At 39.4% G+C, this 19,612-nt stretch overlaps 2 protein-coding genes across 2 annotated transcripts; one reads left to right on the plus strand and one right to left on the minus strand.

Moving 5' to 3' along the window:
• Positions 1-1,850: 1,850 nt before the first annotated feature.
• LOC145490696 (baculoviral IAP repeat-containing protein 5-like) lies at positions 1,851-3,994 on the minus strand. The gene is made up of 4 exons (XM_081469783.1): positions 3,830-3,994; positions 3,607-3,716; positions 3,015-3,132; positions 1,851-2,121 (listed from the first exon to the last, which is right to left on the minus strand). Exons 1-4 carry the CDS (start codon positions 3,938-3,940, stop codon positions 2,041-2,043), a joined length of 420 nt encoding a protein of 139 aa, XP_081325909.1. The 5' UTR covers positions 3,941-3,994; the 3' UTR covers positions 1,851-2,040.
• Positions 3,995-4,056: 62 nt separating this feature from the next.
• On the plus strand, positions 4,057-19,607 carry LOC145490673 (nuclear protein localization protein 4 homolog). Its single transcript, XM_081469762.1, has 17 exons — positions 4,057-4,150; positions 4,238-4,318; positions 5,730-5,842; positions 6,525-6,689; positions 7,497-7,545; positions 8,844-8,938; positions 9,271-9,394; positions 10,092-10,178; positions 10,588-10,680; positions 12,389-12,674; positions 13,237-13,274; positions 13,830-13,952; positions 14,070-14,141; positions 15,478-15,579; positions 16,123-16,239; positions 16,877-16,991; positions 18,034-19,607. Exons 1-17 carry the CDS (start codon positions 4,139-4,141, stop codon positions 18,183-18,185), a joined length of 1,824 nt encoding a protein of 607 aa, XP_081325888.1. The 5' UTR covers positions 4,057-4,138; the 3' UTR covers positions 18,186-19,607.
• Positions 19,608-19,612: the final 5 nt, after the last annotated feature.

The raw sequence follows: 19,612 nt of genomic DNA on the forward strand, positions 1-19,612 counted from the left end.
ACTCATGGTTACAAGAACCTTGAAATGCTGCTAGAAGATTGCAAAATGCGAACTTGTGGTTGCATTAGAACCTTGAAATCAAGAATTTCATGTACGCGGCAACACTCCAGCCGTTTTGCGAGCCCGCATTCCTTGCCCCACATTACCCAAGACCACTGTGCGTGCCTAGTTTCATCAAAACGAGAATGCTTTGCATACTAGCTAGCCTGCGAACGCAGACGTATTTCCAGCTGTTGCTTGTCTTCGCCAAAAATAATGTCTGGTGAATGCTTGCCAGGAAATGATTTCTGTGATGTAGGAATTTTAAGCCAGTCACAGTTTAGCTCAAGTAGCCCCAGAACTACTGCGCGGGGTATTCGCTGCGAGGAGCACTCGAGTTTCATTCTATCATGGAATCTGATTGGCCAAGGAGAAACAAAAGTCATTACGTCACAGAAATTGTTTCCTGGCTCAGGTTCACAGACGTTATTTTCGGCAGAGACAAGCGACAGCCGGAAATAAGTCTGTGTTTGCAGGCTACATTCTACCAACACATTTCTTACTTTTCTGAAATTCCTTGTATGTATACAAGCGGGGAATCCTAGGGTGCTTCCTCGGGTATTTGGGCCAAAACCCTGCAGGGGCAATAATGCATATCTAATCTAACAAACATTTTTGCATGCACATGAGTGGCCTAATGTGTCACATCACTGAATATGCTACAGTTAAAACTGGGAATACAGTAATAGCCCACGTATAAGAACCTGGGTTTTACGAACCTGTAAGTGTTAGGCTAAAATTTTCATTTTAAGCTCCCTCCACATAAGAACCTATTAAGGCTAAAATTTTAAGTTAGGTTCTTATCAGTGGGGTTGCTGTAAAACTGTATAGGTAGAATTAAGATCGTCATCTATTTAAAAGTAACTTGACATAACTTTTTTTTCTTTCAAGCTCATTGCTTGAACTTTTTATGAATTTGGTGGCAACAGGAGTTTCTTTGTTATGTTTTGTTAACTGTACCTGCACTGTCTATAGGCATTGCTCTATGGTACAAATAAATGATTTATACTGTATTATGAGATGATATTTATAATGTATATAGTATATTCAGATGAAATTCATATGAAAATATAAGAACCTATTTTAAGAACCTTGGTAGCCTAAATTTGCTTTAAGTACCATTTATATAAGAACCTATTAAGGCTAAATTGAAAAATTCACATTCTTATACTTGGGCTATTACTGTATCTGACTGATATTCACCAATTTTCAAAACCATGTGTGTTAAAAAAAAAATATTTGAAGCACAATAAACAAAATAGCCTCTATTTGGAGCAAAAATGTTTGTCCTTGGACATTACCTTTCCCTCAAAGCACTGAACAATTAATGTCTGCAGACACATACCTGAGCATTTTTTGTGCCAAATGGAGGCTATTGTTTATGTACCCCTGAAACCCCCTGATATACCCCTATGAATATTGCATACTCCTGTAAACCCTTGTATATCCATAAAAACCCTTGCAAGCCCATGTAAACCCTTCCATGCCCTAGAAAACCCTTGCATACTCCTGTAACCCTGTAGATCCTTGCATAGCTCAGTAATCTGTAAAGCCTTGTATTACATGTCTGGGGTCTTGCTCTTGTACAAAAGTCAACATGAAACCCAAACATAAGACCCTGTTCACAGGTTGCATACAATTTGTGCCTGTTTGAGACTGAGGAAAGCAAGTCAACTACAGGTCATGTGCTATAAATGGTATCTGCAAGATTTGCGGGAACAAACTATCAGAAAAAAGTCATCCAAACAGTAATAAAATGAAAATAAATGTCAATACGTAATACTAAAATTCAATCAAATTTGGAGTCACAATGACACGATTTTTTAAATTTTTATTTATTTCTTTAACAGCATTATTTAATATAAATCACACTGACAGATTAGTATTAGCAAATAATTATAAGTATGAAGCAATGTCCATGCTGCTACTGCAACTTTTAATCTATTTACAGCTGATATTTATTCAAAAAAACACAAAGGTGTACATGTAACTAAGTGTGCTTCAAACAAGTTTCTCCATTTCACTCTGGGCATGCTGAGCTAGTTCCTTGTATTCCTTCACCTTGAGTTCAATTATCTTTTGCTGAAAATTGAAAGTTAGAGGTAACTTCAATAATTAAAAAAAAAAAACAAATAAATAAATAACATGTAACATGATGATTGCACTTGGTTTCATGCAACCATCAACTGTGACATCCTTGAAAGTTTCAATATTTATTGAATAAATGTTATTTGTCTAATAAATATGGCCTTGGGTGTCCTGCGGGGCATGATGAGGGATGAGATGAAATTAGAGTATATGGTAACTGCAGAGACTATCGACTTACCCCTTGTTTTAAATGTTTTATTCATGTCATTGTGAAAAGTCAATTTTGAGAAAAACTGTGTTACTTCCCATTGAGAAATTTCTATCTCTTGTACTACCCAGGAATGCGATAATGTTACAACACCTTATTATCCAATTTCTGCTTTATCATCTCTCAAGTGCTCACGTATAAGAGGTTAAAAACAAATAAAAGAAAATTCAAACTTTTAGCTCTGAAAGTGGTTGCGTCACTTACAAGAGGTGGTCACTTACAGGGGTTCCAGAAATAGTGATTTGACGTGGAAACTTGGTATTTTGGAAGACTGGCTGCCGAGGAGAGGTGGTCACTTACGAGGGGTGGTTGCAGCTGGAGGTTCAACTGTATTTACCTCATTGGGGAAATTTGCATTTAAGGGCAATAGGCCTCTGCACATCATGAGATGACTTTGCTGGAGATCTGTTCAATTGTTTTCAAGCTTTCGCTATGGTTTAGCCCATAAATTTACCATCAGTTTTTCCCCTTAATCAATATGCTTGGCAAACAAACATCAAATAAAATATTTAAAAAAACACCTAAAACAAAGACCAGAACCATCTTGTGATGCGTAGAATAAGTTTGCACTAATAAAAGGAAGCAACAAGCCTTTGGCTAATTTAATAGAAAATATTACCATTCTGTTGATTTGTCTTTTGGTTTCTAGCTCAAGGAAGTCCTCCACTGTCCAGTCTTCTTCTTTCTTGTTTAATGACAGAAATTCACACTTTGGTGAGTGAGTCCTGTGCTCTTCCCTAAAAGAATGAAAAACAAGACATTTGACAAGTTGTCATTTATACGTTTAATTACGTCATCATAAAGTCTGTTTCACTCCATCAGAAAATAGACCAAGGCTGAGAAATAAAGAGCAGCTTACAAAATACAGTGCAAGACATTTTTTTTAAAAAAAAAACGTTGGACCTTTGATGCGTTTTTCTGCCTAAATTGGCGAAGCTCTACTTCGAACTTTTGTCAGGGTTTAAGAAGGAAAAATTGGTGATTTGTCGGATTTCGATTTAATTTTTTTAGGTTTGTATCTCTGACTTACACCTACCTCCCCGCCCCGTGTCGTGTTGCCGTCCCCGTCAAAGTCCCCACCATATAAGAGGTTTCACACTTCTCTCTTACACCAGCCAGCTTGTCACCTTGAGCGGGGTGATAAGCTTCTGTTTTGCTATACAAGCTTATAGTAGCTATATACGAGTAAATTTCGTAAAGTTCCTACGTACAAAGGATTGTCCTCAGGTTCCCATCCTTCAAGTTCCTTGAAACAAACAAAACAGCGCGCAATATCAGGATCACGATCGTTGGAAGAATGAAAAAATCCTGCTTCTGCCATCTGACGAGACAAAAAGAACAGTTTTGTTGCGAAAAAAGTTTAAGTCTACACCGTGAACAGAAGACGTTCTGTAGTGAACTGCGTTGTCTCGAAGTCAGAAAAACGGCATATACCTTCCTAGCAGTGCAACTAGAGCCCGTCTCCTCAGTAAAGGGCCAGTCTTTAAATGTCTCCAACCGATTCTTAAACTGGTTCATGTTGAAATCATAGTTTAACTCAGCCATGACCAGTCCCTCGAAATTAAACAGACGTTTTGAAAATGGCGGTTCAACGATAAGAAAGCTATGTCCCAGTACCTCTCGTCCAAACTTGAACTTAGTCTCTGGCGTCAAATTACATCACTCGGTTACACGTAATGCCATGGCGAGGGAAAAGAAAAGCGAAATAAAATTGGACTAAATCTACTTCCTGAAGACAACAGCATGTCTCAAATTGTAAGTAATGAGTCATTTTTAAGTGAACGATTCCTCTTATCTGTGCTACTGCAGTGTAATCTGTTTTCTATGTTTCCTTTGCCATAGATTGTTCGTGTGCAATCCCGTGAAGGGACATGTAGAATAAAGTGCTGTATCACGGACACTATCTCCTCATTTCTAACTAAGGTAAGACACCCTTGTGGGGAATTATCAAGTCATCCAATGTCGTTAAACTAACGGTTTCTACACGAAGCTTTGTTTCGTGGGACTGAAGTGCAGACTTCCTTGTATGCGTACATGCACGATCAAAGAAAAGCTTCTGTAAAAGTTTAAAATTTACAAATGTACATGCATGTACTTAAAGCTTAATACCGGAATTTTTTTTAAAGAAACCTCAATTTGGCCAGAACGCTTGGTTTGAGTGGAAAAGGAATCCGAAGCACATACAGTTTGAGTCCAAACATCCCAATAATAGGCTAAATTTTAAGATTATAAAAGTTTGAAAGGTCATACTGCAACTGTGACAGCCAGCTGTGTGTGTACAGTACTTTGTACAACTGTGGCTGTTCTTCTTCTTAAGCATAATTGTCCTGTAAGCAATAGCAATAATTCAGTATATTTTATAAACCATTTTGGGGAAATCTTTGATTGCAGCAAGTGAGTACTCTCCATCACACCATGCAAGAAATTTAAATGTGCTCATGGCATTGATCACATATTAACATGTGAATCGTTCCTTGGTTAGTTATCTATGAGAAATTAACAAGTATAAGGTAACCTTGGCAGAGCCTTATTTTTGTAGACGATGACTTTTATTTCCCATGCAGTTTTCAATATATATATCTTACTAGATGTTTTGGTGTGTAGTATCGCTGTATATTTTTACGAGTTGTGCCGTATTTTGACAAGCCAGCAGGGTGAGTCAAAATACAAACAACAAGTAAAAATATAAAGTGATACTACACACCAAAACACCTAATTAGAGATGTATTATCCAACTGCTGTAGTCAATAAATTTATCAATGAAAGAGGGAGAGTGTGAGAGTTTTGCATGCGTGCTCCAACCTGTACGGCATACAGCTTTTTTACTGTACAAATATCTGTACAATATTGCTGTATATTTGTACTGTTGTTTGGACGGTATTCGTTGCAGTTTTCAAAATGAAGCTGTAACTGCTGATCTCAACAATTTGATAGCAGTTGTGATCAGAGATAAATTAGACATTCAGTTTAGCATTTTGTTGACCCACTGGGCAAACTTGATATGACCTTAGAATGCTGATGACAGGTTTTTAAATTGTAATGCAGTTATCAGCATCCATCCTGAGGGTTGTCGCCCCTCAGCCAATCCTTGAGGATGGCAGGAGGTTGGTAGCATTAACATGCCCAGGGTCTTGTCAATCAAATGAGACATCTACTTTCCTCATGAAATCTTTGACAAGTCTATTAACTAAAAGGTCAGTCTCAGGGGTTTCATTAAGAACTGGGTAACAGGAAAATTGACCAGCTGTGAGGATATTCTTGCCCGCCTGGTTTAACCATCTAGAGGAATCAATTTGTGTACCATGTACTCAAGAGTGTAAATTTGATTGGTTAGGTTGCAGAAGAGCTTGCCCTTCCAAGAAGAGGATGGACCCTATTTCAAAATAGAGACAAAAAGGGAGAGATTAAGACCTCTACACGGAAGACTCTGTCTTCACTTGGAATAAAGTATGTTGAACATATACATGTAATTAGTAATCTCTTTAGATTACAGGTGCATAGATATATACAGTCAAACCTCGATTATCTGGACTTGTTGGGACTAGATGAAATAGTCCGGATAACCGAGGGTCTGGATAATCGAAAATATGAATGTTAATGAAGAACAAAACTAATTAAATTAAGAAAGCAACAGTTAAACATGAAACAACACTTTTACAAATCATTTGGAAAACAATATGGTCTACAACTTCACTGTCCATTGTGAATACCTTTATAGTGTGTATTACACAGTACTACTTTTACTCTTAAATTTGAAAGCACAACAGACTCACTTTTGACTGCACTTTTCAATGCTGTAGTTTTGAAAAGAATATGGCTACGGATCTTGATCATGACTAACAAATTTTCATGGCATAATTGGGACTGGAGAAAAAGTCCGGATAATTGAGAAATTTGGATAATCGAAGTACAGATAATCGAGGTTCGGCTGTAATTATGTAGTCCTGTCATGACAGTACAGATTGAGCCCAGAAAGGATCGGGGACTCTGACAAAAAAAGTTTTGGGGCATGAGTTTACATGACTTGTTTGTTGAAAAAGAATTGTCAAGTACTTGTAGAAGCTATTGGCTATAGTTCTCAAGGCATGAGATAAATTCTTTACTAACCTTTTTCCTTTTTTCTTGTCAGGCATGGTGATATGCTTTTCTTGTCTCAGGAAATTTCAGCAGCTGATAAAGAGGTGCCAGCAAATTCAGCTCACCTTACCTCATCTAATAATGTCAAGGAAGATGAAATAGATAGTTTTCTTTCCAAGCAAAATGGTCTAATCCATAGAGAACGAGATCCTCAGCTGTAAGTAGGAAGTCTTGAAAGAATAGTCGTAGGGTGATAAAAGTTTTCAGTGCTCTGCAAGAAGTGATCTCTACCATATTACTGTCTTATTACTCGATAAGAGCCACATGTGTAAAGTTGGGAATTGGGGTAGCCAACTGGTTAGTGCACTCTGTCCTAGTATAATATAGATTTAGCCAAGCTCAAAAATGGAGCTCCTGATTACAATAAGGTAACCTGGCTTGGGCCTGTGGTCCAATTGAAAATCAGTACCTGGGCAGTGATCAACTTCGATAAGCTCCAAACTTGAGCCATTGATATGGTCACGTGATACTGGTCAGTGGATACTTGACAGGTGTCAATTGACCATAACATGGATTTCCAATATCAAAGATGTACTCTGTAAACCAAGGCTGCATGCCCTGGTCGACCTATTAGCTGGAGTATGGCCGCCATGTTGTGTGACTTGGTCATCATGGTCCTCGTCATCAATATCTTCATCGTCATTGTCGTCAGGCATACATACCCACGAGCAATTCAGCTGGCCATGATGACCATAAGAAAAGTAATTCAGGAGTTCCTATGAGTATGCTGCTTTACGTGGCAGACCTTTGCGCTGCCGGAGCTCTGCTATAAAAATGTGTCAGCAGCTAGTAATTTTGCTTGGGGTAAATTATTTGCTGCCTGCTCAACACTGTACTTCATGTATTGATGCCGACTAAAACAAATCAGTATAATTTGCTACTTTGATAGATCAAGTTACAAGTTGATCTTTTTGTAGCTGCAAAGAATGAAGCATTTAATATAATCATGCTGCATATTTTACAGATGTCATCACAATCCAAACAGCAAATGTATTCATTGTGTACCTCTTGAGGTAAGATTCTTGGAAAAAGTACAGGTCATGAAGTCACTGTAAGTAGCAGTGTTCTGTGTAAATTTTTTATGTCAAATAAAATGGTAGGATTTGAGAAATTGAAGGTGTCTGCATGGGACATTTTTATAAGAATCCAATGTAAGAAGCGAACTATATCTGAGTGGATTTTATGTCAAACAGGAGAGGTAGTGTTTCATCACATCATTTGCCAGAAGAGAGTTGAAATAACGTTATGCAGGATAGTGTTTGTGATAAAATCTGAGGTCTTTGGAAATGTTGACTACAAGTAGTTTTAAGTAGTGGTTTTTGTTCCTGAAATCCTCTGCGTGCAGAACTTAGTTAATATTATATAAATTAGGAACAAAATGAGGAGGGAACGGGGAGAGGCAGGAAAAAAAACTATGCCTGCACCTCTCGCAGCTCATGGCTTCGGTGCTTGCAACTCAATTGCACACTTTTGAAACTTTTAACTTCGTGCATGCTAGGAAAAGAAAGAGACTGCTTACAGTCTATTGAGATGAAACACACATCAACCATAATTATTATTTAACTTATTTTATTATATTTACAGTTAAACTATGGAAAAACTATGGAAATAAAGAAATAGCACTGTCAAAAATTTATGTTGATTAAAGCCAGATATTGAAACCACTGTCATCATTGGTTGATGTGCATTATTTTCACTTGCCCAGTCATTAAACTAATGAGTTTGACATTGCCTGATAAGGGTATGATGGACAATAAAAAAATAATAATAAAAAAGAATAAAAATAATAAAATCAGTTGCAATTATTGTAACTGATTTTATTATATATTTAACACCACTGAAATTCCATATCTGTGCACGCCCATGTATTATCTCCTATGTATCAAGTGCATTTTGCTGTGCAGGATATATTTTGACCATAGAGAACAGTTGCATGTTTACCAGTTATCTGATCAGTCAAAAAAATTGTGACGAAAGGTCTTTCACAAACCATGGGTCTCAGTAAATTGTCTCAGTCATAGTTTCAGTCTTTTAGCGGCTATGTGTGTGTCTTACAAGTTCTTGATTTTTTTCACAAAGCCATCTTGGAGTTTCGAGTTTTGGCAAGGTGAAGAAAAACTCAAAGTCCCAATTTTGTTTGTTAGTTTGTCGCTCATAGTTAAAACACTGAAGTCTTGGTCTGGCAATTTAAATGTTTAAATGTCTCAGGCTTGCAAAGAATAATGCTAGTCTCGCCTTATCGCAAAGTTGCGCATTAATTTTTTACCATTCACCATCCCTTGATACACTTTTTGTTTTGTTATTTTGTTAGCCTTATGATGAAGAGTACTTAAAGAATCACAAGCCGCCCATCAAACACATGTCATTCCATGCATTCCTTAAGAAGCTAGGTGGAGGTACAGACAGGTGGGTGATCATGCAACAAATTGCACTTAAGGAATTTCATATGAGAACAAGAGTCACCCATAGAACTTTGCATATTTAAAAAATGAAACTTGCATGTGAATTTTACTCAGCCATGAGCAGGCGTGGGCCAAATAAGTAAAAACGGGTGAGAGTTTCAAACCAAATTAGAGCACCCAAGAACTAATACTCTATTTTAGGGTGGTTATATTATCAACCTATTTTGAGATCTACTTTTTAAATTATTTTTCTCAAAGGTTTCAAGTATTTATTCACCTAAATAATATAGGATGCCAAGTGATGGATATTTTCTTTGAATATTTTCTTGGAAATAGAGGAAAGTTTACAGTACTGGAGGACACTAGTTGTAGAATAAAACCTGGATGTACAGAACATCCACCATGGCCTGGTGGAATTTGTACAAAATGTCAACCTAGTGCTATTACACTGAAGAGACAAGTAAGTTGTTTAAACACTCATATATAAGACTCAGAATGATCAACATTAATTTTTATTTCTCCCTAGAGGGAAGCTAATGAAGAAGATCATTAACCATTGGATAATATCGATCTATCACTAAATTCTCTGAATAAACACTGAAACACAAAATGCATTCTGTAAGGAGAATTCCTATTTGAGCTCAGAGTTGAAAATATAACTAAGGCTCTTTGGAAATCTTTAAAGACCTGCCAATGATTCTAAAGAAATTAGAGATCCTTCAAGGATCATTACAAGAGTTGATTTTAGTATGGTCATATATGAGGTTGAGGATTTTTCAAAAACCCTGGTGAAGATAATACTTGAAGTAAAGCTACAATCTTTGAGTCTTCTGTGCAACTGTGGCACAAATTGTGTCCATTTTAAATAAGGCTGTGGTTCCGTGTTCAATGTTGCTAGACTCAATATAAAGAAAAAAATTATAGGTCACCACAACCATTTTTTTAGAAGTGACCATTTGTGTTTGTGGCAAGCTAAGCCACAAAGAAAAAGCTGCCATTTGCTTGGTGTGCACGTCCTAGTTACGCACAAATTTTTGCATTCCTAAGGAATCACCTCGAGAAGGGTATTTTCACCATAAGTTTTTACTGAAGTAACATTTAGATTTTTTGGAGTGCAATTTGTTAAATGGCTTTCCACATTTCATTCTTTCTTGCAGGTGTACAGACATGTAGATAACATCTTATTTGAAAATCCCTTTATTGTGGAACCATTTCTGAACTACTGGAGAAAAACAGGAAATCAGGCAAGCAGATTTACTTTCAAATGTTTGCTTTGTGTCCCATGCGGCCCTAAGTGCCACGTGGCACGCTGGGGACAGTTATTTAGTTTTTCTTCCATGCAACTATTTATAGTACTATTGTAGTAATATCTAAATACCTCCTTCACGAAAGGGAAATTCTCTAAGAACCCCCACCCCACTGGAAATTTTAATCCCCTCTGTGGGGGTAGTATGGATATTTTCCAGACCTGCATACTCTTTATATTTTGGAAGTGTATATTATACACCTCCCAAATACAGACACCGGGGGAGGGGAGAGGCATTTCTTTGGCAGCAACAACAGCAGATAGCACCGTAAGTTTATAGCAGCCACATTTAACGTTGTTATAAGCACTGACAATTTTCCAATAACAGCGTCATATTGTGTCCTCAGAGGATGGGATTTCTGTATGGCCGTTATGAGCACCATAAAGATGTACCCCTTGGAATACGAGCTTCTGTCGCAGCCATTTATGAGCCCCCACAGGTACGTACTCTCTAGAAATTTGTCTTAGGAACCAGCACTCTAGCAGTAGTACTTCAATGGGGTTTGTTTGCGAAGACAGACGGATTTCTGGCTTTAGGCCGCGTGAAACAAAAGCGGGGAATCCGTCTGTGTTCGCAGGCTAGATAAAGTTTTGAACGACTGGTAGATTTATACTAAATTTCGATTTCTATGCGTGGTAGTCGACAAGGGCTGCGCCCTCGTCAACTATCACGGGATAGAAATCTCGAGCTCATAATCTAAGGTCATGTTCTATTGGGATCAACCGTTTCAACCGCAACCGGTTTGGGTTGATACAGTTGACGTTTCTCAATAGAACGCTTTTTCAACCGGTTTTGGTTGAAACGCGGTAACTCCTGGGAATGGTCCTTACGCAAACTACAATCACGCCACATAAACACGCAAATGCGTTTTCAACTGTTTCAACCTGGTTTGAGGCCGGTTGAAAAAAGGTGATCAACCAAATCAACCGAAAACGGTTTTCCCCCAATAGAAGGTGAAGAAACTCGACCAACCCAACCAACCAAAAAAGATTGATCCCAATAGAACACGACCTAATTGTTTATTAGAATGCAGTGGTTAAAGGTCGTCTTAAAAAATAGCGGTGTTTTCTCGTTTTCGCGAAGTTACGGATTATTCAAACAAATTCTAATCGGGGAGGGGGTACTCCCAGAAAAATCGGGTGGGGGGTGTGCGGCCCGCTTCCCAAAACCCTTACCCTATTTATGACCAAAATCTGCGATATTCCCTACCCTATTTATGACCTGACCAAAAATTCGAAACCCTATTTATGACCTAATCCTTAAGTCAAAACCCTGTTTCAGACCTGCGGTATAAGTTAACTAGTTCAGACCAATGTTAGATTACCGTAAACATAATTTGTGAAGCGCTTTTGTTGATTTTCTTTTCGATAATGGCGAAAAAGTGGCTTCGTTTAAAAGCATACCCATATCAAGGCTAGAGTGCAAAAACCATACCCTATTTATGGCCAAAATGGCCAAAATCAGCTAAAATCGATACCCTTTTTATGACCAAAACGGCTGAAAAACCATACCCTTTGGGGCCGCACATACCTATATAGCCCATATAAGGGAGTACCCCCCTCCCCCCGGGATTCAAATACAAATGGATAATTAAACTTCTGAGAAGACTAAACTGAAGGGCATTCACAGTTTTGTGACTTTAAAAAACTAGAAAATGTTGAAAAAACTGATGAGCGCGCGTAAACAACAGGAAATTCCAAACGACAATTCAGTCCGCGCGATTTTTCTAAAGCGTTAAGTTAAATGCGTTGTACAAAAACAATTGGAAATGGTTAGCTGAAGGAAATTTAAGGAAGAATTCTGCTAAAACAATTAGATCATTCGCTCTCGATTTCTATGAGTTGATAGTTGATTCGGCCTTCAGCCTCATCAACTATTACCTCATAGAAATCTCGAGCTCACAATCTACTTGATAAATATGAAAATCAAGAGCGTATTGCTAAGTGTAAATATGCACACAGTTCTGGGTAAAGGTAAAGAACCTGGTCCCACCAAAGGGTCGGTCAACAGTCGGCCGATAGTCGCCCGACGGGTTGGCCACTGTGTATCCTTATAACGTAGAAGATGGGTCGGTGGTATGTCGGCAGTGCGTCGGTCGCGCGTCGGTGACTTTTTTGGGCCTTATTTAAAAAGTGACAATTTTTCAGGAAGATACCCCAGACAGTATAAAGCTTTTACCAGACCCCGCTGAGGCAGTCGTCGATAAACTAGCCGCTGAGCTTGGCCTTCAGAAGGTCGGCTGGATATTTACAGACCTTGTAGCAGATGATGTTCGGAAGGGCACGGTAAAACACCTACGAGATATCAATACGCACTTCCTCACAGCCGAAGAGTGCATCCTCGCAGGACAGTTACAGAATCAACACCCTTCACCGTGTAAATTATCGTCTAATGGCAAGTTTGGATCGAAGTTTTCCACTGTTGTTGTTTCAGGTATGTTCTCCGTCTGTTAACGCCTCCGACATTCTTGCGCTTTCTCCAGAAAACGTTTAGTTTGTTCCCGCAGTTTGTTTTACTCTTTCTTATGATGGAGCACTGATCCGACTGCAAAATTCGACAAATTTTAGGTTAATTGTATCTATCATGTATACACTTTTTACGAAGTTTAATTTAATTGTTATTTTATTATGTTTTTTTTTGCACGACCCCATGAGCTACTGTGCTTTAATTTTAATCTTGCTATGTTGTCTGTCTGTCTGTCCATCTATCTGTCTGTCTGTCTGTCTGTCTGTCTGTCGCTGGATGACGACAGCCAAAACAAAATGGCGTCCAAAATCCAAAACAAGATGACCTCAACTAGTCAAGCTTGTTTTTCCATTGTTTTTTGGATGCCTCAATCCGTGTCTCGGCAGCGAGGATGACAGATTTTGTATAGAGTACATAATAATAAATTGCCAGATATTAGTGTTTTCGACTGAAACCGGTGCACTGTTTCATTCAACCTGCCGGCACAAACTTTGCGCCTAAAACACGTTCTTTTTGGTTTGTGTTGTAGGCAATATGGACAACCAAGTGGGCTTTGATGGCTTTCAGGTACAGTTTTGCTCTCTTCGTCCATCAGACAAGTCTCTCTCGTCTTTGTTGATACTGTGTGTATAGTTGAACCTACACTTCAACGGCCACCTCCCTACAACGACCATCTCTTTGTAGCGGCCACTTTTTTTGGTCCCGGCGGACAGTCCATGCATTCCCTCTCATTGTAAGCTCTCTACAACGGCCACCTCTCGACGATGGCAACGACCACCAAAGCGCGTCCCAAACCACCAAAATAACCTGAACACAACAGCCAGTTAATCAATGACTGACGAACGATGTATACCAAAACAAAGTTTAAACCCTATGTTACATTGTAAACGGTCACGAAACTTGATCCGCACCGCACGTCGCTTCTGTCTTATTATTATATTTTGATTGTGTTAGGTATTTCTATGCAACAATAAGCATATTTTAAATACGAAAATGTTGCACCTCCGAAAAAACAGGTGTCATATTACACCCCTACCTCTCCATAACGGTCATCTCGCGGCAACGACCACTTTTCTCTGTCCCCAAGGGGTTTGACTGGATTCTTTTTCACGTTCTCCTCAGGTGTCTAATCAATGCATGGCTTTAGTACGCGATGACTGCCTGGTACCCACAATAGACGAACCAGGCCTAGGCTATATCCGGGAATCCTCAAGCGGTCAGTACGTCCCGGATGTCTTCTATAAGGTTGGTGCTTTGGGGATATTCACTTGAACCTAAGTGAACTTGCGAACATCGTAAGATTTTTTTTTTTTTTTTTTTTTTGATTTTTCTTTCGTTTTAATTTTGTTGTTTTCTTTGTAGACTACAGGTTCCTACGGCAATGAAGTGACCCTACTAGCACGCCCTATGCCTATTGAGTATGTTTTAGTTCAGGTAGGTGTCGTTTATTACGTTCGCTCAAGGAGAGTACCTTACTCGCAAAAACTATCGACGATTTTACAAAAGAAAAGTCCGAAAATAAAACAGTCCAATAAAACAGGCGGTTCCTCCCAAACTTCCGACTACTTCCGAGCGCGCGGTAATCAAATCAAGTCGTCGAGTGCAGTTCAGACAACATAGTCGGAAGCTGGGAGGAGCCGCCAAATATTTGATTGACGGTAGCGAAAAACGCATCTGTCGGTTGAGCTTTGAATTTTAGAGGCCGCATGTTATTGAAAAGCGCAGTAAGCGCCCGAATTTTTCAGCGTCCGAACTATTTATAATCGTATGAAACTTTAAAGTAGCTCCAAAGCTCTTAGTTTCCTTTGTGGAGTGAACTCCAGTTGATACACTGCTTGAGATACGTAACGGCTTGATAGAATCTGTGTTATTTTCTCGTCGGTGTATCTGTAAAACCTTGAGGGGGCAGTAAAACTATTATTTGCACAGATGTTGTTTCAGTGTAATTCATGTTTTGTAGGCATGAGTTTACCTTAATTATGTTTGAGTAAAGTGTACGAATTTTTTGTCCGAAATTTATCCGAAATAAGATAAAAAGTGTCTGAAACTTAAACGTCCGTAATTTTATCGTCCGAAATTTCTTGCAAGTTACGTAACTAAGAGACCTAAGAGAGCGGCTTTTTATTCCGTTTGTTAAAAGGGTAAAACATCCTTTTACTGCGACTCAAAGTAATATATATAACTAGTGAGAAGGCGATACAAACACATGAATCTAATAGTAATTATGTACAAAAAAATGAAGATGTAACTGACAGTAAGCGCATTAAACAGAGGGTACGCGTTTGGAAACATGGAAACCTGTTGCAGGTGCGGGAAAAGGAAACTCAAATTTATGTTCAACCTTAACTGACAAGAAGTGTGGGAAAACCGTGTCTTTAAACCATTAAGGAACGTGGGAAAATTAGAAACATGCAACCGGAGGGCTATGCGGGAGATCATGCATGTATTCGAGGCATTCTAAGGGAGGGAAAACCTGCGGGTACAACATCTCGAAATGCGCGGGAAAATCTAAATCACGTAACTGGCGGAGAGTGGGAAGAACATGCAACTGATGCTAAGCGCGGGAAAACGACGCGCAATAGCTCTGGGTTTTTGCGCGTGATTGGTCAAGAAGACAACTACCTTCTTATGATTGGTCATGACAATTTCTCTTGAACCAGTCATTAAGGTCGGAGTCTTTCGAAGCTGGTGGTAAAATCAGTTCTGTCTCGCAAAATATTTGAGTTGCATGTGAGTTGATGTTCGTCCTGTACGGTCTTGTTTCTCGCAGGTGCCAACTGCTTTCCCTGTAGAACCTCAGTTCACTTTTTCCAACCAGATACAAGGAGAACCTTTTCCGTTGGAAAACCGCTCTAGTATGGGAGAATTACAGGTAAGAAAATCGTTAGTAAGGTTTCACATTGCGTGACGTAAAACCAGAACCAAAGTAAGATCTCTGGCCAATCACTAAGGACTTAGAGAGTCAAGTGAACCAATCACAGCTCGAAGTGAATGCATCAAGCCGCACGGAGCGCAGGAAAACGTGTGCGAGCGTGAGCTTTATTTCTAATTAGGTGACTAAGCGGCGTGAGTATTTTAAGCCAATCGTTTAGCGTAATAATCCAAAACCAAAGCAGGTGCAAATTACCTTGGACACTCAAATGAACATCGCTTTCTTTATTTATTGTACATTTGGTATTGCTTAAGAAATTCAACAGCTTTCTTATCAACGTCAGCTAGGAGAGAGTGAGATTTAAAATTACGGTATTTCTCTCAGTATTTCTCCTGCATTCGAAGTTAAATTGTGTAGTGCTGACAGAAGCGCTCTTGAGCTCTGTTGTGGAATCTGTCACGTTTGCAATCCTGGTTACTCCTCCATCTTTAATACATGTTGTAGTTTCGTTGCTTAGTAATACTCTTGTTTCCTTGTGCACAGGATTTTAACGCCTTAGTAAGATACTTGAACCAGTTTTCTCCTGATGACTTCCTGTCTGCCATGTCAAATTTTCATCTTCTGGTATTCCTCGCGACATGTGATATGCTTCCTTTAAAGGTGAGTGCACTGTCAGTGTTTTAAATGCCAGTGCATAGTAAATGAATCATTGTAGTAAGTTACTGTTCGTTTTCTGAGGAGCGTTGGACAAAAAACTGAAGTGAATTCACCATACTCACATCAGAGAAATAGCTAAGGACCAGTAATGAGAGCTGAAGTTTCGATCTCCGAGCGGACAGGTTTATTTGTGTCCTTGGGCGCTTTCTATTCCTCCAAAAATTGCGGAACTTTCGAAATGGGGGTGAATTGCATGGAAGTGTCCTTCGAAAGTTTCTGGACATCCCCAAAATTGTCCAATTGCCGAGATTCGAACTATTTGACCGAAATTGCCAGAAATTCCGCGAGAAAATTCAAATGGAATGGAAATTCCCTGTAAGACATTTTCGAAAATTTTGGTATACCCTTGCGACGCTCTCCTGTTTAACGTAAATTTCGGAAAATGTTGATCTATCCGTCACTAAAAATTTCCGGAAATTCTTTTTGGTCGAATGGAAAGCGCTCTTTGTCTTTTTATTTAGTAGTAGTCAGAAGTTAAGCAAGGCCCCTACTGAGTTCACTTCCTTACTGTCATAAGTCAGCTCAGTTTGGGTTGAGTCTGTTGTCTATTAATTTGCTTGTACACTTTGCTGTGTGGTAGGATCATTTAGGAGAACTGTGTGCAGCAGTTAAAAATAAAGATACAAACGCCGCACACCGCTGGAGTAAAAGCGAGCAGTGGTCCACAGTGGTACAGCTCATGCAAGCTGCAAATGGTAAGAAAATTTATACGGATTTTTTTTTTATTATAAAACGTAGTTGTTTTGCGCATTACGTTAAATAGGATTGCTTGTAAAGTTTGTTGAATAACTGAAACGGTTTCAAGTCGGGAAAATTGTTTTAAGAATTGTACCCAACGCGAGAGACGGTGTTCCGTCACATTTCCAGACTCCAAGAGGAGAGTTGGAAATACGACGCGTAGCGGAGTACTTTTGACGAAGTTCCAGCTGGTTTTTGGAAATGTGATTAAACACTGTCTGTGGTGTTTAATGCACTGCCCATCTAAATGACAACAAAGGAGTGAAAGGAAAAATAATATCGTTCAAACCACCTCACGGTTATGATTTCCTTTTTCTTCATGGATACTAAAATCGTTTTATTCAGTTGAAGCTGTGTTCGGCCTCACGAACTATAAACATTAAAAGAAAATACATAAAACCTCGCGAAAGTTTTTTTCGCTGTCTTTTTAGAAATAAGTGATAAAAGGCAAAGGAATTTCGTGTTGTGTTAGAGCGGTTTTCACTTGAGTGTCGAAGATAATTCGCATTCGCTTCGGTTTTGCATTATTATGCTAAGCGATTGGCTTAAGAAACTCGCGCCACTTTGTCATCCAATCAGAAGTAAAACCAAAGCCAATCGTGACTCGCTTGCACGCGTTTTCCCGCGCTTTGTGTGTCGTACAGGTTATAACTTCGTGTTTTTGATTGGTACACTGGATTGTCAGTGTCGTTTGTGATTGGTTCGACTGATTACTTTGGTTTGGTTTTGTGACTCTCAATTGAACAACCGCCCTCAGATGTTTTGTAATAGGCCATTTTGCTAAATAAATGCAAATATTTCCTAGTTCCATTGCCTTGTGGGGGCAAGAAGTGATCACTGGGCCAAAAATGGCCTCATTAATTCATTAAATATATCAAATTTTGCCTCCCACAAGGGACTGGAGCTAGCATTAGCAAAATTGTGTATTAAACATTGAAAAACTCGAGCCTCTAATTTTTATTTTTCATACTTCAATCCCGTTTGATCCTATTTTTTCAGCTCCATCTCCAGAACCTCGTGGTGGAGGAGATGTGGACATGGTCGATATGTCTCAGTCCCCCAGTGGTGCAGGCTGGACGTGCAAGCATTGTACCTATATTAACCAACACGGGCACGAGAACTGCGACATGTGCGGTCTTCCCGAACACTGAGCAACGATTGCGCTGTTAAGAGATGGCTCGATGTCATTAGCAAGAACACACTGAGGGACAAGGCACAAGGAAGGGGATTAAAAAGTATCTTTATTTGAAGTCAGCTGTCAACCACTTGAGGAATGTTTGCCTGTTTGAGACGTTTAGTCCAAGAAGTGGGAAGACTGTCCGCGCGTTAAATTTGATTCCAGCGGACTTGTTTCTGTCGCTGTTTATTTAAGCGCCATTCAAAACCACGTGAACTCAACTGCAAGATTGAGAGATACGTCTTGATTCTGAAAGGAAATTAAACTATTCGCCAAACATTTAGACACGTTCAGGTCCTGGCGTAACGGTGTAAAGGAGGATACGGAAAGATTACACGGAGAAGACGCTTCACGACAGCAAATAAAACAGCCATCATTTCGAGCAGTCGACAGCCCTGTCTTCCTTTAGTTATCTTTCCCTTATCAAATGGTCTTTGTGTTGCTAGATTTCTGTACCCGCCCTTGTTTGAAGCCCAGATCTTGTCGCCCTTGTGTTCCGAAGGTTTCTTGTGAAGCCTCTCACGCTCATCTTCTCGAACCCTTCCCTCGACTCCACTTTATGAACAGTGCTTCCCCCTGGGGTGGCGGGAGGTCTCCCTTAGATGGCCTACATAGGTATGTGCAGCCCCAAAATTTTCAAGTTTGTCTTGCGGTAGTAGGAATTGAGGAAGAAGATTCAGGCACGTTGATGCTACCAGGATGAAAAAATGCTGTTCTTAATAGCGCGTTTAGTGATACGGAATACATTTTTTTCTGAACTGGATTGTTTGTGACTTAGAAATGCCTGTTGTTTCAAGAAAATAGCGAGGAAAACACAGGGCTAAACGAAAAAAGCTTTGAATATTTCTAAATATCCCATTCGTACTCTTCTTCACTACCTTTAATCCTCGTATCGATTTTTTTTTCTTCCTGCTTCAAATTGCCGGAGCAATGAACTTCTCCACTGTCTATTTTAAAACAGCGATCCTTGTAACAAATGGGTAAACCCCGAAAATTAAAACAAAATAGTTTAAAGTTTATTCTACTCTTGCGGGACTTCCATATAAAAAGGAAGGGGATGCTCGTCTAAAAAAAAAAAAAGTGATGAGGTGCGCTATCAGCTCCCGCCCGCGCCTTCATGCTCACTCCCGGTCTCCCTATCGCTCCTTGAGCTGAGAAAAATAAGAAAAGCCCGTGGAGGAGGCAGTACCTAGATCCCGTTTGTTGGGTGTGGCTTAAAATTTTTTTCACCCCTAAGCCTAATTATAAGAGGTACCAATTCTAAAACAACGCATTATCTCCTGTCATATTTTTCGGCCCAACACCCTAAAAGGGACCGCAAAAGCTCCTGCGGTGAACCTTTTGAGGTTGAACATCCTGAGAGGTACAACGAGCACCCCCGTCCCCCCAGGCCCCCACCCC

The sequence above is a fragment of the Orbicella franksi genome, chromosome 6 (genome assembly GCF_964199315.1).
Source record: "Orbicella franksi chromosome 6, jaOrbFran1.1, whole genome shotgun sequence".
NCBI lineage: Eukaryota > Metazoa > Cnidaria > Anthozoa > Scleractinia > Merulinidae > Orbicella > Orbicella franksi.